Source organism: Lissotriton helveticus, chromosome 7 (assembly GCF_964261635.1).
Source record: "Lissotriton helveticus chromosome 7, aLisHel1.1, whole genome shotgun sequence".
Lineage (NCBI taxonomy): Eukaryota > Metazoa > Chordata > Amphibia > Caudata > Salamandridae > Lissotriton > Lissotriton helveticus.
This window is the reverse complement of record NC_136068.1, coordinates 1,270,536,383-1,270,561,671: the sequence shown is the minus strand read 5'-3', so window position 1 is coordinate 1,270,561,671 and position 25,289 is coordinate 1,270,536,383. Positions and strand designations below refer to the sequence as shown.

Here is a 25,289-nt window from a genome sequence, read left to right as displayed (position 1 = left end):
TGCTCTCTGAGGCCAACGGCTGCACACAGCCCACCTTCGCACACAGCGCCTGAAAAAAAAAAAGTTCGGAAGAAAATAAAGTTGCGCAGACGCTATACTAAAAGCGTGCCATGCTGCCAAATAAAAATTCTATTCATAGATTTATAAATAATTAAAAGAAAACATTTCCCAGTGCCATTTACCTTGCTTGCTATCCCCGACCGATGTTCTTCGTGTATCGCTGCTCCTGGGGTGTGCTGCTGAGCAGTGGGGTCGGGGAGGGGTGAGTCCAGGGCGGAACAATGCTCGAAGGCATACAGGGCTGCTGTATGAAAGTGCGGATTGGAGAGTTGAGGTTTAAGTCTATAGATGAGGTGATTTATCACATACGTGTGTTCGGTGGCAGGGATGCGCGCAGGTGTGTTATATCCTATGATTTTGTTTATTTTCTTTATAGAATTTTCTCCTCTTATTAAATTCACTTCACTAGAACTCTCAGTTTAAACATACATTGTTTTGGATTTGAACTTACAAACTGAGGTAAAATGTCCAATTTTCTTGCAATTGGTACACTGCTTCTTTAAAGCTGGACATGTAGGAGAATTAGCGAGATGAGATTTTGAACCACATCTAAAACATTGAAAGGACTTGTCAGACTTTTTCCAATTACTTTTGTTAAAAGGTTTTTCCTTTTCTCGATGTACTGCAGATTGTGATGTTTGTTGTGACACCTTATTTACCATTTCTGAAGTGGAAGGTTTATTATTGCCAAGTTCTTTAGAAGCTGAAACTGACCTTTCAATACCTCTTGCTATTTCCAAAGTCTCAATAAGTGAAGGATTCCTACAACACAAGATTCTTTCTTGAACTTCATTAGAGTGGCAATTAACGACTAACTGATCTCTCAAGTATTGTTCAATAGGACCTTCAAATTCGCAAGAAGCAGCTAGCACTCTCAATTCTGCCAAGAAGGTGTCAATATTCTCACGTTCTCTTTGTTTTCGAGTATAAAACTGTGTCTTTCAACAATAATGCTTGGTTCATCTTTGAAGTGTTTTTCTAAAGAAAAGGAGCAGGAAGAATCGCTGTTTGAATTGCCATGACAATTAAATGTAAAATAGATCATACAAGGCACTGGTCCAAGAGAAAGCACAGGCGCGGCTGCTCCATACGCGTCACCCGGTATATGAAATCGGGGACAATGCAGGCAAGATGCTCGCATGGTTGGAGCGCCGAGACCAAGGATCTCGATTGGTCTCGTCCATCACTAGGCCAGATGGGTCTGTGGCGATGGATCCACAGGACATAGCGGAGGCATTTGCCGACCACCTTGAACAGGTTTACACTGCCAGTAATGTATATTCGTCCACTGAATCTAGACATCTGTTAGAGGAGATGTGTCTCCCGACCATCTCGGACCCTGATCGGATTGCCCTTGACGCCGACCTCTCCGCGGATGAACTCACTACTGCGCTCTTTGAGGTGAACTCCGGTAAGGCCATGGGCCCCGATGGAGTCCCTGTTGAGTTCCTGAAGGGAATGGTCCCTGATATTATTCCTCATCTACTGAATATGTTTACAAAGAGCCTAGAGCTCGGAGTGCTCCCCCTTGATCAAAGGCTGGCCTGCATCGCGATCATTCTGAAACCAACCAAGCCTCCCACGGCATGCAGCTCCTATCGTCCAATTTCCTTGATCGGTGCCGGGGCCAAGGTCCTAGCTAAGTTATTGGCGACTCGTCTTCTCTTGGTGCTCCCTTCCCTGAAACACGCCGACCAGTCCGGTTTCCTACCGGGCCGGAACACGGCACTAAACCTCCGTAGGGTGCAGAGCGTGTTGAGTCGTCGACCCACCATGTCTCAGGATGCTGCTATCTTATCTCTCGACGCAGCGATGGCATTCGACTCGATCGAATGGTCCTACCTGTTTGAGGTCCTCCATCGATTTGGCTTTGGACCCGTCTTCACCGGATGGGTGCGTCTTTTATACACCGGCCTCTTTGGTCAAGTCCGGGTCAATAACCACACGTCCCGGAGATTCCCGCTTCATCGGGGCACCAGGCAGGGCTGCCCCCTCTCCCCCTTGTTGTTTGCCCTCACCTTGGAGCCCTTGGCTCACTGGGTCCGCACCGACGCCTCAATCAGAGGCCTGCGGTGGAGCGACGAGACTGTAGACAAAATCTCCCTATATGCCGACGACCTCCTGATATATGTGTCGTCCCCACAGTCCTCCATTAACAGCCTGTTCCACGTCCTTACAAACTTTGGAAAATACTCGGGTTATGCCATAAATTGGACCAAACCGGTGCTGTACGTGTTGCATGGTCCGCCACCTCGCATGCCCAGGGGGTTTACAATTACAGTTGCCACGGAAGGCTTTACATACCTTGGTATTTTCATCACTCCCGATCACAAGTTGTTTTACGATCGTAATCTACTAGGCCCACTCCGTAGGCTCCGTAGCGACGTGGCACACTGGCGATCACTCCCGCTCTCCCTCCCGGGCGGCATTGTTTAAGATGTTAGCGCTCCCACGCTTCTTATACATCCTACAAAACTGCCCCTTCCCCATTCCAGACTCCTACTTCAGGGCGGTACACAGCGAGCTCAGAACGCTACTCTGGGACGGCGGCGCTGCGCGAATTGCTCTCTGTAAGCTGTTCCAGGGCTGGTACGATGGGGAAATAGCCCTCCCCAACCTCCGTCTTTACTATTGGGCCTCCCAGCTTGTAGTGATCAACCAATGGATTCACGGTTCACCTCTCAATCCCGCCTTCCTATTAGATAGAGAACAAACGGGACGCGAAGGCTACCTGGGAGCTCTATACTCCAAACTCACTAGATCTAGGTATGTGGGCCCCATGCTACACACGGTGGACATTAGGCACAGAGCCAATAGACGGCTGGGCTGGGCTGACAAACTCACCAAGGCATCACCATTGTGGTCCGCGCAGCGCTTGGGTTCCCTCTGCTTCTCCCAGGGCTTCGATAGATGGGAAATGATCGGGATTTCTGAGGTTGGGGACCTTATCCATAAGGGTAAATTGCTGTCCTTCACTGACCTACAAACTAAATATGCCCTTGCACCCACCGAGCTCTTTAGATACCTGCAAATTACACACGCTCTCCGGACCGCTTTTCCAGACATCGCCTCCATACCTGATACCTCCCCGTTGGAGGACCGGCTACTGTCAGAACCCCTCGATGCAAAGGCCATCTCCCTTACCTACCGTAAGCTCTGCAATAACCTCCCTGATCCCTTCCTATCGCTACGGGCCAAATGGGAGTCTGACTTGGGTCCCTTAGATGAAGAGGACTGGCGGTCGGCGCTAATGTCTCCGAGGGAATCGGCCATATGTCATAGGTTTAGATTAATCCAACTAAAAGTGCTCCACAGAGCATATATGTCCGCCCTTACCCTGGCCAGGATTGGTCGACGGCCTGATGCTCTGTGCTTACGTGGCTGTGGCCTCCCCGGGACCTTCTCCCACATACTATGGGATTGCCCAGTGATACAACAGTTTTGGACGGCGGCGATACGTAAAATGAGCAGCTCCTTGGGGAAACCTCTTCCCGCATCACCTAGGGAATGTGTCCTCAACATGTGGGGGCCGAACGACCTCACCGCCCCAGAGTTACAATGGGCGGCGCTGGGGTTTCTGTTGATCAAACGATCCGTGGTGCTGGGTTGGGGCTCCCCAGACGGACCTTTAGTAATAAGATGGGTGGCAGCGATGGACCAATGCATGATAGCGGAGAAGACAGTGTACAAAATAAGGGGTTGCCCTAAGGTTTGGGACAGGAAATGGGGCCACTGGAATTCATACCGTGGGGAACTGTGTGATTCCCCGACGGCGGAACTGGCACTGTTCCATAGAAATCCGGGGGGGGATCTATGAGCTTAGGGGGATTGGACCTGCCTCTGCGGTGACCTCCATAGGTTTTTTGCGAAGTATGTGTTGTTCCTATGAATATGTTTTACACCAACAGGGGCCTTGGACAATGCGACACTGCTAGTCGGAACTGGACACTTGGGTTGGACTGGATGCTATTTTGATTTTCTCTGCTGGATTTATTTATTTGGTTAATTGTTACTGTTCATAACCAAATATGTGGTGCAACTACCTTATCTGTATCTTATGCGGGTATTAATTTGCTTTTAATATGGTTTTGTCATACAAAGATGCCGTCCGACCTCAGGGTTGTGGACTAATTGGCTGTGTATTACAACTCGACCCTTTTACTACTTTATCTTTTGTCTGCATGTCTACAGATGTGCTGTGATACTTGTCTCTTGAACATACCACAATAAAAAAGTATAAAAAAATGTAAAATTGATCCTCAGAAATATTAATTTCTTTTGCAAAATATTAATAAGTTGCAGAAGAAAATAATAATAATCAAGTTTAAAGCACTGTGGCTAAGCAAATAAGTGCAAAAACAGCAGTAGTATAAATGGTAATAAATACAACTTAATGTAGAATATCAAATGCATCAACTTATTAAATTAGATACTGTAGAATAAATATATCATTCACTTTAAGATTAAAATCAACTCTGTGGATGCCAGTAACACTGGACTGGGTGCAATACTTAGTCAAATGGCTAATGGCAATGAAAATATTGTTGCTTTTACGTCCAGGCAACTTTCTTCCTCGGAAAAAAAACTACAGTACTATAGAGAAAGAAGCTCTGGCTTGTGTCTGGGGTGTTAAACATGTTTCTACTTATGTATGGGGTAGAGAGTTTATACTTATTTCTGTTCACAAGCCACTTATATTTATTTGGAATGATAAAGGACTAAGAAACGCCAGTCCTAGATTGGTTCGCCTATTCTCAAAACTATATGATTTCAATTTTGTAATGAGGCATATTCCTGGAGGGAAAAACTTTAAAGCAGATTTTTTATCAAGGTGTCCTTTAAATGTTTCAGAAGGTGATACTATTCTTGATGATAAAGAAGTCGTTGTAAGCTTGTTTGAAGGTTTAAGATTAACGGAAGGGGTTCTCTCTAAATCAGATTGGTTACAAGCTCCGGCAAATGATAATTCTCAAATACTTTTGAAGAAACTTGTATCTGATGGGTGGCCAAGAGAAGGTCAAATTGACAAGGAAATGATTCCTTTTTCTAAAATTAAGGATGAATTGAGTCTTGAAGAAAATCTCATAATGAGGGGATCTTTACTTATCCCTCCTATCTCCATCAGAAATAAGGTAATTGCTTTGGCTCACAAGGGGCATGGGGGAATTACTAGTACAAAGAAAAGACTAAGGTTGCATTACTGGTGGCCTGGCATGGATATTTGTGTTGAAACATTATTGAACAATTGCGTTGAGTGTTCTCATGCCGAAAAATCATTACGCACAGCTAATTTCCGTTATCTCCAGTTAAATTTCCAAAAAATCCCTGGGAAAAACTTGGTATAGACTTTTTGGGGCCGGTTGGAGGTTTGAACCAAGTTTGTAGGTTTATCTTAACAGTTGTGGATTACCACTCTAAATGGGTGTCTTTTAAATTCATGAGGGATCCCAACACTGAAAACTTAATCAATTTCGTGACAAAACTCTTTAGGTCTGAGGGTGTCCCTGGTTACCTTATTTCAGACAATGGTGTGCAGTTTGTCTCACACAACATGATGGATTTTTTAAGTAATCTTGCAATCAAACATCTAACCACTGCTTTGTTTAGCCCACAGGGTAATGGTTTAGTGGAAAGGGTGAATCGCATTTTAAAAGATTCTGTGCAGTTAGCCATTTCTTCAGGTCAACTGGTACAAGATGTGGTGAGTGATAGAGTGTGGTCATATAATACACTCCTCACTCCACAACGGGAGTCACTCCCTTTGCCATGTTGCGAGGGAGAGAATCTTTCAATGAATTGTCTCCTGAATGGGTGGTGAGTAAAACCAGGTGTGAAGGAAATGTACTCAATTTGGATCAAGTCAGAAGCCGAGTAGAAAAATCTCAAATTGAGTCAAAAATCAGATATGATGAGAGTAAACATGTTAAAAAAGAATGGTTTAATGTTGGAGATAAAGTTAGAATAAGGAGACCATGTAAAGCAAAAGGTTCAAGATTTTATCCTGAGACCACTATTGTTAAAGTAGGTAAACATTCTGTCCTGGTATCAGGTGGGAAATGGTGGAGCAACAGGCGTGTTGCTAAACTGGCAAATGGGAATATGGGAACTACAATTGAATCTGATCTATTGTTGCACTCTGGTGAGGGTTTTTATGGTACAAATGATTTAATCAGTTCTACAGGGAGTGCGTCATTGGAAAATGATGATTTAATAATTTCCAATGATGTTTCAGATTGTTCTGAGTGTATCTCGACTGACTCATCCATTAGAGTTAGTTCCAGGTTGAAATCTATTCCTAAGTATCTAAATGACTATGTAACTTAATCTTTGTTTTGTTTTACAGGAGAGGAGGTGTGTTATATCCTATGATTTTGTTTATTTTCTTTATTTATTTTACTGTTCTATCTTAGTTATTGGAAATGTTTGTGTATCTTTCAAGAAGTGTTGCTTTATGCATCTTTCAACTATGTTCTAGTTGCTTAGCAATGTTAGAATGTTGGGGCTCCTGCTGGTCAATTGAAGTCTGGAGCTTGACAGATTGACACTCTGGCTGTGATACACAAACATTTCCGATAACTAAGATAGAACAGTAAAATAAATAAAGAAAATAAATAAAATCATAGGATATAACAACATATTAATACGCACTATTTTTTAAACCAACAATTACGCTGTGTAAGCATAAGGATACTGAAGTTAGGCAGGGCTGCTTCCGGAATGAACGGAAGTTAGGTGTGGGAAGAAGAGTCAATAATAAAGCTGATAACAAAAAAAAAGGCACAAGTTAACTAATGAAAAGCGACAAGAAAATACCCAGCAATAGGCGGAGTTTCACCACCCATATTGATTACTAGATGACTCGGAGAGCCAGTCCATGCGCACTGCCTAGGCGAGACCTAAAAAAGACATATGCACATAGCAACTGAAATTGTAGCTTTAGTAGCTGAATATTTGTAAGCACAAATAGAACTCACTTTGCTACTGGTGTTCGTGCTGCAACAGTAAAAATCAAAGCGCTGCTCTGAGGATTTTTACCCTTTCATTGGTTAAAATCTAAGCACTTTCTCTCAATTTTTTTCTCCTCTGCCTTGTCTCTTTTCTTTATAAGGGTGCACTTCTCTAGCAAGACAGTTACTAAGACCATGCTGAGTGAGAGAAGTAGGAGATAGGGTAGGATAGTAGGAGACAGGAGATAGGCAGAGGCACAAAGAAAACAGTATGACAAGCAAATGGAAGAAGAAGGAGGTAGAGATAGATGCGTGCTTTACGGAGTGAAGAAAAATAAATACATAAAGTTAAGGATGCCAGAAGGACAGGGCAGATGGTAGAGAGAGAAAGACATGGGCAGAGAATGAGAGGAAGAGAAATAGGTAAAGGTTTAGAGTGCAGTGGAGAGGTAGAGAAAGATGAGCTATGGAGAAAGAAATGTAGAGAGAGGCAGAGGATTATAGTATTCCAAGAGGTCAGATAGAGAGAGCCGCAATGTAGAAAAAGAGAGGAATAAAAGGTGAAGATAAAGGTAGCGAGAGGTAGAGAAGAATGAGTACGGTAAAGAAATAAGTGAGATGAGATAAAGGTAGCTAGGGGAAAAAGGTAAAAATAGAATTATAGTGTGGAGTGAAGAGAGGAAGTTGAGATCATCGATTGTAATCAGTGCTTGTGCCGGTGCTTGCAGGTGCTCAGCACCAGTACTTATTTTGTAACATCGGTACATATTCATGACAATCCACCATATGGTGACACAGTAAGTCTCTTTTTAAAAACCCATGAACAAAGTGTTTAGCAACTCAATGTACTATTAAAAAAAATTGTGAAAGCAGGTTGGAGCAGAACACAGGTAGGAGAGAAAGGGGAGGTGAAGTATTGGACTAATGGCAAGGCAGATTGAGAATGTAGGTAGTGAGACAGGGAGCAGTGGGGTAGAGAGAGGTAGGATAGTGAGGGAGGTGTGAGGTAGAGAATTCATTCAGATAGAGTTATGAAATGGGTTTGGTGGAGTAGAGGAGGGCTGAAAGAGGGATGAGATTCTAGAGACATTGGGAGGTACAGATTGAGATTATGTGTGAGAAGTGAAGTAGATGGAGGACAGCTGCAGGGACAGATGTCAGACAGATAAGAGCAGTGAGGTACAGAGAGAGGGAAGAGATAAAGAGAGAAGATTGAGAGTGACAGATATAGACATATGTCTCCTGAGTGAAAGGGATAGGTGAGAGGAAGGGGCAAGGTCACAAAAGAGAGGTCGAGGAAGATCAAATCGAGTGAGGTATAATAGGTATATTAAGAGAGAAGTGAGAAACCCAATGCTTAGGTAGACAGTGCCCAGACACAAAGATAAAGAGGATGCATATACAGAGAGAAGGAGAGTGAAAGAGAGAGGGTTAAGAGAGAAGAGGTGAGGGGAAGATTTATTTTTTAGATCAGCAAGCAAAATTGCTGTGCTGCATTGCACAAGGAGGAGAAAGCATTGCAAACTCCTAATCATTAATAACAAGCATTGGCAAGCCAATAGGTCTCAGCTATGCGAGGGTTATTGTCTTAGTCAATGATTTTTAGCCATTTTGGACAGCTGCGTGCCTGCTGTGCATCATGGTTAAAAGTTAGGAAAAGAAGTGCTATGATACACCCCAAGCTGGCATGTTCATAGTGCTTTTATTTCTGGCAGGACACATTAGAACAGTTTTCGTGTTTCATTTCTGCAGCAACCGTCCATGCAACGTTTACATTGAAGCAAATATCATGCATTCTGCAACCAAAACCAGGACGAAAATGAAACATTCCTCGTTTGAAAAGGTGTTTATCAATGTCTCCCGGATTTTGATACTGTAGCTTAGCGTTTCTGATGAAGAGTAATTATTTATTTATTGATTGTGATTTCATATAGTGCGAACTTTACCCTAAGGTGTGAGAGAGCTTTACAAAAGGACCAGTTACATTACATAGGACTTCAGAGTACACAAGTCACATAAAAGATACAAACAGCTTCGCGGTTGTGGAGAGGAGGGTACACTGTTTCACACTATCTGGGAATGCCCTCACATTCGGGAGTTCTGGAGGCAAACCATGCGTACAATATCACAAACGCTGGGGGTGTCCCTGGTTCCTGAACCACGGAAATGCTTGCTAAATATATGGGAACACAATGACCTCTCCAGACACGGCCAACAGTGGTCCATGATAGGTATGCTAATAGCAAAACGTGACATAGCACAAAAATGGGGAGCGGTAGATACCCCAACACTAACACAATGGTGTTCAAATATGGATAGGGTCATGATAATTGAGAGGACAGTGTACACCAATAGAGCGTGCCCACGCAAATGGAACAAGATATGGACCCCGTGGAACGTCTTCAGGGGGGAAATATGTGAACCTTTGGAAGAAGAAGATACATTGACATCAGATGAGGAGGGTGACGACTAGGGGAGGAGAGGGTAGGGACCCAAGGACATAACCAGATACATGGTCGGGAAGGGGATGGGAGGGTGGGTGGATTAATTTGTAACAATCGAGCGACATATAGAACCACCCTACCGTGAGGGACAAAGGTAACAGCAAACGGAGTGGTCGTAGATCGGCTCACACAAAACAGACATTTGGCGAATACAAGCCAGATTAGGGGATGTACACCCGTTACTTGTAGAATTAATGACCGAATGTGGTAACTTCATGTTAATACTGTTTAATGTTATAAAAAAAAAAAAATTAGACCTACACAAATCCGTTTTCTGAACGCGAACCAGCTACACACATAAATGTATAACGCCGCCGCGCCTTAGGGATGGCGGCACATGGGCTGTGTAATCCAGAAAATACTACGTACATGAGAAATGGTGGCGGCCGGCCCCAGAGGTTGTAGGCCAGAAGCTGTGTACTTTCTGCAAGTGGTAAATAAAGGTCTTTTAAAAAAAAAAAACAAAGATACAAACAGAAAAACTCTAAATTCACTTAAGAATGGTAAGTACAAACGTCTACTACAGATACTAGTGGTTAGAGTTGCATATATACAAGTTACAAATTCATTGAAGGAAAAGATACAAACAGATAAACTCGAAGCTCACATAAGAATGGTAGTAAGTACAAATGTCTACTACAGATACTAGTGGTTAGAGTTACATATATACAAGATGCAAAATCACTCAAGATTACAATTTAAGAAGCGATTAGGTTTGGACAATTATGTATTACATATTTACAGAGCATGAACTTCTTGCTGTTTTTCCGCCAGGTTTCCAGCTGCTGTTGCATTCACGGTGGTGGTCTTCGGCCTGGAGGGATCCCCGAGGTGGTGATGGCAGTAGGGGTGGTGTTGATGGGCGGTTATTGTTACTGCTATCAGCTTTCGGTTTGATCAGGAGTCTAGGGTGGGAGGCCACTTCTTAGACCTCTTCTGCGAGTATGCTCAAAAGTGATTACAACAGACATCTTCTGTCCATTGCAAAGAAGCAATATTACAGGGTGTAATGTTTTAGCGTAACACGTTCCCCAGTCTAAATTATTTTGCATTCCTCTGTAGTTTGTGATTAAACCAGCAGTAGAAAGGCTGCCTAAGACAGCAACCACTTTTGGTCAATTTGAGGAATCAGTTCATAGTGTTTCTTTTATGTGTACTGATGTGAAGGGGAAATCGATGCTCTGCTTTGCGGTTTGTTGCGTACACTGTGTTGTTGTGATATTACCAGTGCTTTAAATGGGCTGGTACTCTCCGGTACTGAGTACCAGCACTTTTTAGGTCGAGCCTAGCGCAGTGCGCATACGCTGCTCTAGGAGATGACCTTTAGAAATTGTTCAGCTCTTTTCCACACACTCGTGCCTGTGGCGGCATCCATCTTGCGGGAGCGAGCAGCAGCATGCGCAGGGGCCATCTGTTTGTAATTACTGACATGTGCATGCTTGGTTACATTAGCCTACTTGTGGTCACCTTGCGGCTCGACATCCTTGTGCTTTCACTTTCGTTCGCAGCTGTGCGGCCGCTCTTGTGTTACTAGACGGCAACTATTGTTCGCGCATGAGGCTCAATTCTGCTGATATGCTGTCCCAGTTAAATATTAAAATGTAATCTTAGCTCCCATTTTTTAATGTATTTCATGCTCACCTACCTGGAATATTTAATAAGTAGGCCTATCTCTCTCTTTCTATGCTTCTGGCATTATGTTCTCATACCGTGCCTAACTGTGTCCCGCCTGAAGGCTTCGACGGGATGAGCTGCATTACTGCTTCAAAATGTTTACCAAAATGTGGTCATTCTGGCTTGGTGATGTATGTCTTTTTGCAGACGTGGAAACGGCACACACTCTCAGGTATTTCTGTGCGACGGTAAGCGTTAGGAATAATATAATTCCAGCCTAAATAAATATAGAAACTCTATTGACCTTGTGGGCATCTGACAAAAACTTGTTTTACGCAAAGCTGCCCTGCAGCTTGCTTTGCGACATTCCACACACATTGAAATAAATCAAAAAGCAACTAACTCTCTGAAGCGGTCTTGGAAGAACAGGCATCTGGCGCCCTCCAAACGTGTCATGCATTCTAATTCCACTGCTGATATTTGTTTTTGTTTATGCAGATGTTAGTCACATGATGATCGGGTTTACAAGTCAATCCGGTAGTTTGCCTCTTGTCTTGTTTGGGAACCTCCCCTCTTGTTTACATCAGTTGAGTCGGAGGCCACACAGGGCGACTACATTTGAGGCATCTATGCAGGCATTGACATTGGTCTTTTTTAGCGGCTCTCAAGTGTAATAAAGTGTTAAATGTAAGCTCATTATTCGGGACACCCTCCGTGCTGCAGTCACTCCCATTATACCATGTAAACAAGTGCAGGCACCTCACATGTAAGCTGTTCACACACTCCCTGCACATCTGCGAGAGGGTCTTCTTGGCAGGCTGATCAACGCTTACAACAAACGTATTCATTAGAGCGGAGGTATGCATGACTTCCAAGGGGGCAGGTAAATCCAGCTATAATCATCGAGTGCAAATACACCCCGGCATGAATAACATTTTTGCCACGTACATACTGACGGTTTGCATCCGATTTATATCTGTGTGAATCTTGGCACACAGTATCTGTGCCTGTTTGCTTGTTATTACCCTGTAGTGCCCTTTTTACACAGACAATTTTCAACTGGTAGAACCTGGTGGTACTTGCCCATGAAAACACAGGAGTGGGTGAAAGTTGCCTTAATCTCTTGTATAGCACAAGGGAGAACATGCCAAACCCCGACCACTGCTCCCACATCCAAAGGTCTGCCGCCCCAGACGTCACGCCACCTCCCCTTCCCAGAGCATCATGCCCCCCCTAACTCAGCTCCTTTCAATACACCAAAAAACAGAAAAAAACAGGCTACTTCGCCAGCTCAACGATCCCTGCACAAACCATACCGTCCTCTCAATCCGAACATTAGCATGTCTCCACATTCCAGGCATCTTCACATGTGAAGAGCACTCCGCAAATTCAACTAGGTTCCCCAAGTCCAAGGCTGACTGTAAGCCTGTTGGTCTTCGAGAGTAGAGATATCTATATGTGCTTTTTTCCTTTTTGTTTCTTTTTTTTTGCATATTTGCATGTTTTTTTTCAGTGTCCTTCCTCCTGTGTATTCATTTGCTGCATGGCTAAACACCAAAGGCGAGACCTATTGGCTATGCCAATGCTTTTGAGAGGGAGAGTACCTGCACTTCTCAGGAGAGACATAATGCTTTTAACTGAGGAGTACCAGCACTTCTTAGACGGACAGATATTCTGGTATGGGGTACTGGCAACTCTATTTTTCCATTTCAAGCACTGGGTATTACTACCTCAGGAAGTCGAAAAGGTGTGTAACAGAAGGGGGCATAAGGGGTAAGCGGGATGGTAAAAAAAAAAAGCTCGATGAAGTGGACCTTAATACCGTTTTTTTTCTCTAAAATAGGCACTTCCACCAAAGCAAACTATGTCAATTTAAAAAGCTCTTTAAAACGGTCGTTTTGTGAGATCTAAGCATAACAACGAGCCTCACTAACCAAATTCGCTCAGAACAGCACTGTGAGTGAGGTTGTTAAAATGGCGCCAGGTTTTACGCAAGGTGGGTGCACTAAGGCCCCTCAAAAACACACACATGCATGTTATTTTGAGAGGGAGAAGTGCTGGGAAACAGTTTATTCTGTCTTTTAGACTCTGGAGGGTTGGGAAACCAAGCAGAGGAAGGGACAGGACCATCCAGCTACTGAAAATACTTACTCAATAGGCCCCCATGCTCCTCGGCTGCAGGGGGGACGAGGCGCTGCTGCTTCTGGGGACTTGAACACATCCAGGATGGTATAGAGGCAGGGGTGAAAGGAGAGCAGCTACACACATGAGTTGACTCACTTAACCTCATGCACAAGAGGGGGGCACTCATAATGGCTGCACACACAGTGCCACCACTAACAGCTGCACGCAGGGCTGGGCAAGTTTTACCCCTGTGATGAATATTTATAATTGCAGAAGTGAAAGAAGGTCACCAGAAGAAGCTCACCGTCAACAGTTGCATACAGAAAAGGGCGCCAGAATAACACCAGCTACACAAACACACAGGGAGCAGAATCAAAACAGCAGCACAGTGTCCCTAATTGTCACAGTTGCACCTACGGCCACTGGTTAATAGACAGATAAACAAACATGGAGGTCCAATAAATAGAAAATGAACAACTGTTAAATATATTTGCGTACAGACCAGAATTTTCAAATAGCCACGAGAGGTAAAGGTTCGCACACATCCACTGAATTTCCAGTCTTTCCAGCGATAAACATCATTGCCGAAAGACCACATTTGATGTAAACATGCACCCACTCATAGTACCCACACTTGAGGAAAATAAACAGCGACTACACGTGTGCCAAGTAATAGCAGTCATGCACACATGCTCCAATCAGCATTTCAGCTATACACCAGCAGGGCATTATAAGGAAGAACACCACCACTCACTAGAAGGAAACAGAATATAATGGGGGTTTAAAGCAATGACGGGGTTGGGGTGAATTGTAGATGAGGCAAGTACCAGGAGGTTCGAGGGAGCAAGCAGAGATGGGAAGGTGGAGGTGGGGAAAGGGAAAGCAGCAACCAAGGAAAAAGCAGTGACGGCAGTGGAGTAGGGGGTGATCTGTGGATGGGGCAAGCATCAGGATGTGCGAGGGAGCAGGCGGCGACCGGGGGCAGGAGGCAGCGACCGGGGGCAGGAGGTGGAGGCAACCGGGAAACTGAAAAGAAGAGAAAAGCAGTGACAGGGTTGGGAGTGGTCTGTGGATTGGCAAGCACTAAGAGGTGCGAGGGAGCAAGACATGATTGGAGGGAGGAGGTGGGGGAAACAGGGAAAGCACAAGGAAGTGAAATGCAGTGACGAGGGTGGGTGATCTGTGGATGGGAAAAGCAACGTACCCATAAGAGGTAAAGGTTCACAGACATCCACTGAATTACCTGTCTTTCCAGCTATAAACACCGTTGCTGAATGACAACATATGGTGCAAATATGCACCCACACCTATTACCCACATGTGCAGAAAATAAATGACTGCATGTGTGCCAAGTAATAACAGCCATGCACACATGCTCCAATCAGAACGTCAGCTATACACTAACAGGACATTAAAAGGCAGAATACCACCAGTCTCTTGAAGAAAACAGACTACTGTGGGGGTTTCAAGCAGTGATGGGGTGGGGTGATTTGTGGACAGGGCAAGCAACAGGAGGTGCAAGGGAACAAGCAGAGATGGTGGAGAGGAGGTGGGGGAAACAGAAAGCAGCAACAAAGAGAAAAGCAGTGACACAACCCTCTTGGTAGCCCATGCCCTCCTTCCTGGTGTGTACACACGCTCGTTGTAAGACGGGAATACATCAGTTGCCTTCTCAGCTAGAAATATAGACAGTGGAGATCGGATGCATTGTTCTCCTCCATGGTGTCTAATGAATCACGTGGTCTCACGGTCACTGCTGCAAACATGACCACTCGTTGTTCAACCTAAATTGCAGTAGTTAGAGTTTAAGCAAAAATAAATATTTAATCATTATTATTTTTACGTATTAATCAATATTACAGTTGCATGGCTTGCTTTACGTATTGCATGAGCTCTGCAATTAATGATAAAATGCATCTGTATCTATGTTAAAAAAAATAATGCATGCTCGGCAACATTGATAGTTCTATTTTATAAAAAATAGTTGACTGTGTTTAGTGATGCTTGCAGATTATATACTTACATTTGAACAGTACAAGATTGGCGCAACCGTGAATCAGGCTGTACGTAGTCATTTCTGTCTGCTAGCTAAATTAATCTCCCACCCCCTTCGGGCTGGGGCTTGCGCATGCGCTTTTTGTGGCCACACTGGAGCAGACCCAGGGGAGCGGCCGGTGTAGAGTCTGCTGAGCAGTGGCACAGTCACACTGGGTGGATGTGTTGCTCTTGCCCTGCACTGAAGGCCTACTCCCCTCCGCTGTCACGAGCTGGGACATATGTCTATCACGGGGCTATGCGCTGCTCTGCCAGGTGCTGCTCTGTATCATCGCCCATCCGGGGGAAGCGACCATGGGCCATGCGGAGAAGCAGGGTCTCGGGTAAACAGGGGTTTGGCTGCAACACCCATAAACCTCATGGTGCGCTTCGATAACATTTGACAATTGGACCTTGAATCCTTTGACATCATACTTGCATTTTGAGAACCACTGACTGCACCTAACGAACTGTTGCCATCTTGTTCGAGCCTCTAAAGTCTCTACTGTCTCATTTTCACCAGTGGAATTACTGCTTTCAGCTTTGGTAAAATGACTGATCACATCGCCTGTTCCTGTGCAACTACCGACAGCACCTTCATTCAGTTCACATTAACATGAATGCCCTACACTTAGCGTTCATTGGAGTTATGCTTCGAGAACTGCAGACCTCTCCTGTGACAGGGCCAGAAAAATGCCTTTTTGAATATAGTTCTTTTATACCTCCTTTATTCTTGTTACATGCTGTAAATAATGCATAGACCTAGCATTTCACTCCATAGTTTTTCCTGTATTGAATACTCGTGGAACAGAAAGCCGTGCTTGACAAACGTATAAATACAATCTTCCTCAACAAGAGTAACAAATCAGTAGTAACACTATGACAGTGCATAAAGCGCCGTAATCCTGTGCCATTTGCAACAATACCTGTAACATGGTACGTGCAAGCAGTGCAGTGAATTAAGATTTACTCTTTGGTTTACACCTTGAGAATGTGCACCAACTGTGGAAAAATGAATTCCCTTTCCAGCGCTAATCTACACACTCATGTAATACACACATACGAATGTAGAGGTATTTGCGGCACGTGTGTGATTATTTTTCCATGGTACCTGAAGGTGATAATGCGCTCTATAAATGACAATTACAATTCCACTCCAGTCTTGTTGTTACTCAGCATTGTAAATATGTTTTATCATGTTTGGAAGTTTTAAAAAGGCTGTTGGCCACAATGAGCTTTTAACGTTTGACCAGTAAGCTTACAGATTTTTGCAGTAGGAAATGAACCTTGAGAATGAATGACCATATTTGCTAGCCAAGTGTATCAGTTGATAAGAAAGCTCAGTGCAAAGTACCTACAACGGAGATGGGCTTCATATAGTACGAAAATACCGCTGGTGTTTAGTATGTTTCCTACTGTGGGTAAGAAATAGGTCATAGGTCTGAATCGTGTACCGTGCACGACTACTGTTTATTTTGAAGTTGGCTGCATTTTTTAAGTGTTCATAAAACCACTTAAAAAAATACGTCTTTACTATTTACAGGAAACCAATTCAGCGCTAACGTCCTTGCATGTGTGCGTTTACAAGCCATGGCATGGATTTTATGCCTGTGTTTGCCCTTGCTGTTGTACTTCTGTAATGCTTCCTAGCTTTTTATGGCTGGATAGGCTTTTTATATTCACTAATGTATGTGTGGTGCGTTTACAGAGGCGGCGGCAGCCTGACTAGTGCCAGCCTATGTGCCGCAGAAGTCGTACAACGCTCCCACAGACGACCTATTTAAACACAGCTGTCCTTCTTGGGACCTTTTCTACCCAATTCTACATTCCTTATTGTTGGCCTACAGAAGTGTGTGTCGCTCTTTGCTTGGTCACTCCATGTACGTATGTATAAACTGTATGGCTAAACACTTACAAGGTCCCAAAAGCGAAACCTATTGGATATGCCAATGTTTGTCTGAAAAGGTGACCGTAGTTGAAAGTAAACGTGAAAGGACGAGTGGCGGAGGGGCTTGCCTAATGTGTGAAACTCCTGCTAGGCGATTCCGCCTTTGCTCTCAGCAGCCCTGCTTACAGAGGAGTTGAGGGAGAAGCTAGTGGCTTTATCCCAATGCTGGCATCGCCTGTGATTATCATTCCCGAGCTTGTACACTCACGTGACCCGCAGCACAGCGTGCCCAGGTGATCCAGGGAGGCAGAGCTGCCCCTCAGGCATAGAAACTGACTGAGGGCGCAAGAGGATGTTTCACGCTGCTCTGTGCCAGGTCTGCCAGCACAACTGATTAGTAAAGATCCCTGACAGGTAGCTCTTAGGCGTCCTGAATATTTTTTATTATCTATTTATTTATAAACCACAGGCTGCATCCCAGAGATTTCCTAGCACTACAGAAATAAAACAGGAATTGCGAAAACACCACCAAAATGTTTTTATAAGGTAGGTTTTCACGGTAGTGCACGGCGTAAAGAACGCCCCAGGCACTTCACACATATTGGCCATGGTGTGTTGATGGGAGTGGGGTGAACAACACCCAGCCACACCTGGCAGCTTCGCATTTTGAAAGTGGCAGTCATATTCCTGCATGAGTAATTGCGCTACACCTCCTGCACTCTCACACCACCAGGCGAGGCAACCAAACTAGCACCAGAAGAACCAGTCGCTTTCAGGTAAGTGCTAGCATTGGGACCATACCATTGAGATGAGCAATTACTGTCAGCAACTAGAAACAGGACACATGGTACAACTGCCCTATACAGGAGCAGCAATTCTTATTATCATCTTCACCACCGCCATCATCATCATTATTATTATCCCATGATGGCAATTTGTAAGTAGGCTGTAGTTCTGAGCACAGGTGCATGGAATGCTGCGCCCCCATTCCTCATATCCAGTGGACCTGCCTTATAGACAACAAGGTGTCTCCACCTGCAGTTTTGCCAGTTCAGGAACTGTATACACCATTCCCCCCTCCGCCCCCTCCTCCCCCAAGCAGCAGAGATATGTGGAATGATGTGCCAAACACATCCACACTGTGGAGGTGCAAGCCACAGCCTACGGGGCACATATGTAAGAACCTGTATCGGGGATGAGACCTTTCAGACTATGACTATGGATCACACAACCCTGAGGGACACAGACTCACCTATCCATCCCTTCTGCCTCCACAACATAACACAAGCATTGGGTGGTCGTACAAAGGGCAATAAAGGGGGTTGGTGGTCCTAATGGTTGGCTTCATGCCTGGCCAGCTTGTTCTGTTCTCGCGGCTTCAGATCCGTGGACTCTTCCAGGGCTGGTTCGTCTCATCCTCTGAATGGTCACCCAAGGAAACCCCCCCTCCCACCCCCCACCAGCAGCTCAGGCTCGCGTAGAGAGCACCCGCCCTGCTTTTGTGGCCTCCACACGTAATGTCTCACCTCATGAGTGTCCTTTCCATGCAGGGCCTTTGCCGTGGATTCACCGTGCAGGGTTCATCGCACCTCCCTTGCTAGACCCACTCTGCAGCACTGTTACTGTCCCATTCTCCCAGAATATCCTGGTTCAGGCAGGCTTCAGAGCTGACCAATCAGATAGACTATGTACTGTGAGACCCCCTGCACTCAAGTTAATACTACTTAATCGAGAGGCCCCGGCGTCCATGTTGCTTGATTACCTTAGGACCCATGGCACTGCTGAAGCAGCGCTACAGACAGTCACCAGACAGGGTGACAGCAAGCGCTGTCGCAACAGAACCCCACCTTACCCTCTGTTGCCCTGGGGCTGTCAGCTATCCCTCATTACACCCCACAGGGCGGTGTGCAGCAGCGCCACCTAAAGGGATCACCAGAAAGATGCAAGGAGTTCACTCTCCTGATATACCTCAGTGACCAAGTCGGTGCTTTCCCCTACTCGCTCGTTGTGACGGAGAGAACCCCCAGGCATGAACAGGTACAGTGTTTCGGGCTTCTCACAAACAGCTCCAGCAGGCATTGAATTGTATTGTAACAATGTTATACTGTTTCACATCCCTGGCAAAGCTGAGAAGTGCTTCCATTTGCATCAGGTTCTATGGTATTCCATATTGTGGTATGGCTGGTGCCATTGTTAGTGTTATTGTTTTGCCAATAGCAAACCCCTTAGTTTGCAAACTGCGCACATTGTGTGCATCCATTTATTAATCAATATTTACGTTTTAACAGTCTTCTTGAGTTTATTAAGTACTACTGCCTGCAGTGACATCAATACCATGATGCTCTTGCAGCCATGGAAATCCAGCTTCCCATGGAGCACTGCCTCCCTGGGATACTAGGAGAGCGCCTGGGGATGACTATATCCCGGACAGGCGCTTTGCAGCTCCCAAAGCTGAAATCTCCGATTCATTGAACACTGATCTCTCCACTGGTCCCTCCCAAGATTCTGGTCTTTCTGGGGACGGGATCTGACATCCCTCCTGTTAAATCTGTCTTTCAGACCTGTGCCCCTCAAGACAGCAGCGCACTATGAAGGATTAATGGCAGGCTACATGGGGCAGTTTATTGACGAGCAGATCCAAGATTGGGATACCACTTTTTTGCCGCTAAACTCCCCTCCAGTTGGCACAGATTCTAGTTTGTAGCTGTGCACTACTCATGCATTGGTTCTAGACCCTTCACGCGAACTCCTAAAATGCTTGGCCATATCCTTCTAAGACAGTCAGCCCAGACTTCTCATGCCACTGTCCTGGACGCCATAAATGCTCAGAAGAAGAATCTCAGACTACTGCCCCATACTCCCCAGCACAAGCAGCCCGTGCATGTAAGGTGGGGAAGTGGGGCCGGGTTGGGGGGATTCAACAGATGACCACAAGGGAAAATTAAATTAATAAATAATTTGCCCCCATCATCGTCTATTGAAATCCCCTCTTCACCCCGCCCCACCGATCTTACTTGCACGGGCCGCTGCTGCTCCCCAGTCCACAGCTCTAGACTTCGCACGCCACACTGCTAGATGTGCAAAAGCCTTTCCATGAAATCTCTCTAGGAGATGGTGTCCTAGTTTGCAGTCTGCTTTCTGTTTTAAATGGTGGGGCCAGAGGCAACAGAGGAGTTTGATGGCTTGGCTCCAACATGTCCCACCTCTTTATCGAACTTGAGGGTCATGAGCTTTGATGTGCAGAGGCCAACCAGGCAGTGGATGGAAAGGTCAGTGGGTGCCCATAATTGGTTGACTAGCCGGTAGCTGTGTTCACGTGCACTGTGTGTGCCAATACCGTGAATGATACTTCTGAAAGCTCATCTGCTCGGATCTTGCAGCAAACGGGGCAGATGCTGGCAATGCCATTGGCTTGCACTGTCCAATGACTTCCAAAATCAGTGAGGGTGAGTGGCAAGGATGTCTCAACCAACAGAAAGTACGAGATCTAAATAGAGCTAAATTTAATTGTTTAAAAATATCTACTGGTGGGCTGTGATAGAATTGCAATGACTGCCAGAAAGTGCACAAACAAATCGTGAAGTGGGCGAAGAGAGTTGAGTTGGATCATAACCCAGCCTTAACCAGACATCCTGCTCAAGCTTCACCTATTGTATGAAATGGTTCTCGAGGCTTGCCACACTCCAGGGCAAAGCTGCAGGCAATGCTTGATACAGCAGTTACGGCTACTAATTCAGGATACGGAGGGAATAGGACCATTTTCTATTGGCACAGTTAAGGATGGAGAAGACATATTTTGTAGTCATGGCTCCTGACACCAAGGGTTGCTACATTTCCAAGGAGTAGATGGACGCACAAGTTCACTGCGCATTTAAAGGGAAATCTGGATTTGTCATCTGCAGACAATAAGCCCTCTACTCTCCAAAGGCTTAGGTACATTGAAAAACATAATTGTTTTAAATTGTCACTATCTGTAGACAAACATTTCTCTCACAGTTTAGGAATTTAATTTGCCATAGTCTGTCCATGTTGGCTTAAAGATACCTGATTAGGCCAGATGGCTTCCATGCCTTGGTAGAGTGTCCCTGAAACATGTTGCAGACAGAAAGTTGAATGCAACCTTGAAAAAAGTATGTTTTGATTCCAACTTATCCCTGTACTCAAGTGTCTTTGGCTTACATTGACACATCACTCCTCAATGAAAGCATTATTTCATTTGATGCAGGATGAGGTAAACTGATCTCACACTGGTCTCTTTTAAGTTTATTAGAGCAGCAGTCCTAAATTTTGGAACTTCAGGCTGACGGATTAAGTGATTCAGATAAGCCTCTTTTTACACATGCAATTCTCATGTGAGAAGCTCCTCAGACCGAAGTGGATGATAGGCTTAAAAAGGCATTTGATAATAGGAACTATGCCTTTTTTAAATTCCATGTCTAATACCTAGAAGTTCCTGATCTCCATTTTCTCCAGATGCTGGCAGCCCATGCATTCATCATATAAGTCTGAAGGCCAATTGGATTTGGCATCAACTCTGAAACGACATTGCCTCCTCCATCAGCAAAGACCTTCTTCGAACTTCCCAATAGATGGTTAATTCTAGTTCCGATTGGATATCACCCAGTTTGATGAACTATAGATACATCCCCGTGTGCTATAGATAACGGGTGGAATTTGCACCTCCTCTTCCTTCAGATTCTAGAGTAGTAATGACGCCCTGACCAAGGCATATGATTGGATATCTGGCATTTGACACATGAATTCAGGAGATGGCACAGAAATACACACTTCTCTGTACACACCCACAAAGAGGAAATATGCTTTTATTTGTTAATATTTATTTCGGGAAAGATATAAAATGTTTTTTACTTGAACTTTATCTGGCAATGACAATTTAGTGCCTAATATGAATTAATCACAAGAGTTACCCCAAGGTACATTCTTCCCTGATTTGGCCATTCAAATACCTCTCTTTCTTAATTTTATTTTACCTTTACATTTCAATCTGGAAATGTTACCTCAGATATCTGTGTTTTGCAGTGTACAAATAGCTCTTCTACTTCATCATACATTTAAAAGCCTTAGAATTTTCCATTTAGAATTGGTGGTTGATTATAGAATGCAATGTGTATTTTTTATCAGTGCCAGCACCAAGAAACGTTATGCCCATCACTCCCCCTATCAACATGAGAGAGGAAGATAATGCATGCCTAACCATCACCATTGACCAGTCAGCACAGCAACAAACTAGCCAGGCTCCCTGCACAAACAAGACCATAGAGAGGTCTAAGGATGCCAGACCAAAGAAGAGGGCCAGAAACCACAAAGGAAGACACTAGTGGAACTGATATGAAAGTCCAGTGGGAGGAAGACAGGTACCACCAGCTGTTTCCTGAGAGCCGGGTGGCCCGACAATAAAGTTCTTTGACCAAAAAAGGTGAACCTAGCAAAGTTATAGACACTGACTCAAACCCCACTGTCCCAGCATCTGTGGCAGTGCCTAATTTAGCTCCCAAACATACATCTCACCAGCACCACAACAAGGAAAGAAGTCAAAATCTTGGAAACTGAATAAATTGATGTTGTGTACGTCTATCCACGGCATTTACACAAGACTCTCTATTTTTTTTAAATAGGAGTGCTATCCACTTACCCCCATTTTGTCAGGGTGGCACAACATCCATCCCTGGAAGATGTAGTTTTATTTTAGTTTTTTTAAGTGTTGCCTGTGTGTCAAAATATGTTCGCCTCATTGTATTTTTGTTTTTGTGCTTTTTATAAACCTGATGCGTATTCATTTTGGGAGTACCAAATTTCTATAAAAAGTGTACATTTTGGAGGAATTTACCAGAGAAACATGATTTATTAGAAAATCCAAGGGTTGGGTACCACTTTTTTTGTTTCATGCCGCCAACCTCCCCACCCAGTTGGCATAGATTCCAGGCTTTTATGTACTACTTATGCATTGTTTCTAGACTCTTCACACCAACTCCCTAGAATTCTTGGCCATATCCTTCTAAGACAGTCACTCCAGACTTCTCATGCCATAGCCCTGGATGCCATAGATACTCAGAAGAAGAATTCTCAGACTACAGTCCCATACTCCCCAGTCCGCAGCTCTAGACTTCTTGCACCACACTGCTAAACCTCACCCCCCTGACCACAACTCTAGACTTTCTGCAGAGGTCTAGAGTCCTGAAACCACAGCCCTAATCTCCTCTCACACCAGCTCTAGATTAGTCAAACCACAGCACTAGATCCCGCAGGCAACAGCAGTGGAATCCTCACACCACATCCTAAACTCCTCAGGCGATTGCACAATCCAAAGATCACAGCCATAGACCCCTCAGAGGACAATCCTAAAATGATGAGATGCTAGCCGTAGATGCTCTAGATGTCCTGGACCATGTCATACTAAGTCTATATGACTAGAAACCAAACCGCTCAGTCCTTACCCCCACAGAATAGGACCAAAGTTTCTTCAGAACATAGCCTGAGACTCCTCAGATCATAGCCTGAGACTCCTCAGTTCATAGCCTGACACTCCGCAGATCATAGCCTGAGACTCCTCAGATCATAGCCTGAGACTCCTTAGATCATAACCTGAGACTCCTCAGAACATAGACTGAGACATCTCACTTCTGACCAGAAAGCTCCTCAGACCATGGCACTGGACCCTCAAAGTACAGACCTTGATCTTAGACAACAAAGAGTAGTCCAAGACTCCTTCTTCAATTGAACTAGAGTTCCCAGATCTAGCCACAGACTCCTTAGACCATAGCACTAAACTCCTAATATCAAGGACTGCTCCTCAGACCTAACCTTAGTCGTCTCAGACCATAGTACTGCACTCCCAAGGTCCCAGGCTGCTTAGACCGTAGCCCTAGAGTTATATAGCAATGGGGCACCCTAATTGCCACTGGGTCAGGGTGAATAGTGGTACAACAAGAAAATGTCCCAGAGGAGAACAATTAAAACAGAAAAATCAATGCAAGAATTAATCAGTTGTATCTAAACAAAATTAAGCTTGTTTAGCCACAACTGATTAATTCTTGCATTGATTTATCGGTTTTAATTGTTCTCCACTGGGACATTTAGACCGTAGCCCTAGGCATAGTAAACTATAACACCTTACATTTAGGTCTACACCATGCACCAGAGTGAATGGTGCAGACCTGGAGTGGGCTGCTTTCTAGTTACACTGTTGACATGCCTCATACATACTGTCTTGTAATTCTTATGTATACCCCTGATTGACTCTTCTCCATTACCAGGGTTTGTGTGCCTGCGCTCTGATAACATCCTCCTCTTCCTGTGTGGGATTACCATCCTGGGAGCCGCCCACAGCACAATCACAGTCAAAGGAAGTCACCTGGCTAGTCACGGGGCCCTGGCCGAGTCCAAGCGCTGGAGGACCTTTTGGGCAGCTTTCTTTATCGAGGTAATTGCTGCAGAAGCAATGTATGCTTCATGGGTAGATCACATATCCGAAGTGCACATTTAGTACACAGTCTCTACGCTGAATATGTTCACTGGTTTTACATTATTTAGTTATTATTCGAACCGTATTCCGTATGCTTGTATTCTGTGAGCTGGCAATAAATACGCGTCATTCGTCTGCTACCACTGCTGAACATATCGATCTTCATCAGGCACAGCCCTGTTCACCTCCTTTATAATTAATAAAAGTGTGCAACATTTTTATTGCTATACCTACACACTTCACTTGCTGTTCTTGTGTCATGCGCTGATGTGTACACAAACACGTGTAACCATCTCTTGCTTTTCTTGGATCAATATTTTCTCACTTTGCATCAAGTGAACACACAAGAAAAAACACACACACACACACGAGGCCTTTTCTTGGGTTCCTTGGACAATCAGTGGTGAGTGGTGTGAGTGGTGGGTCACTTTGAGGGGCTTACTTTGGAGTGTTAGACCAACACCAACCGAGTAGTCCCTCTGCATTGAATGTGACTCTAGAGCCAGTTTACTCCTTCATTGGCCTCCCCTTGCTCTGAGCCCCAGTCCAAGATACTGACTATTAGCTCGCTGCTGGCCCAGTAAAATGGACACCAAAGCTCTTGGACATTGAGAACCAGCCATTTAGCACGCCGA

The 25,289-nt window shown here is 44.7% G+C and overlaps 1 protein-coding gene across 1 annotated transcript in view; it reads left to right on the top strand.

The window, feature by feature from the left end:
- Positions 1–25,289, top strand: part of FADS6 (fatty acid desaturase 6) — a 191,015-nt gene that overhangs the window by 68,946 nt on the left and 96,780 nt on the right. The window contains exon 2 of the mRNA XM_078650814.1: positions 24,446–24,612. Within this exon, the coding sequence (XP_078506940.1) occupies positions 24,446–24,612 (167 nt within the window). The remainder of the gene's footprint in view (positions 1–24,445; positions 24,613–25,289) is intronic.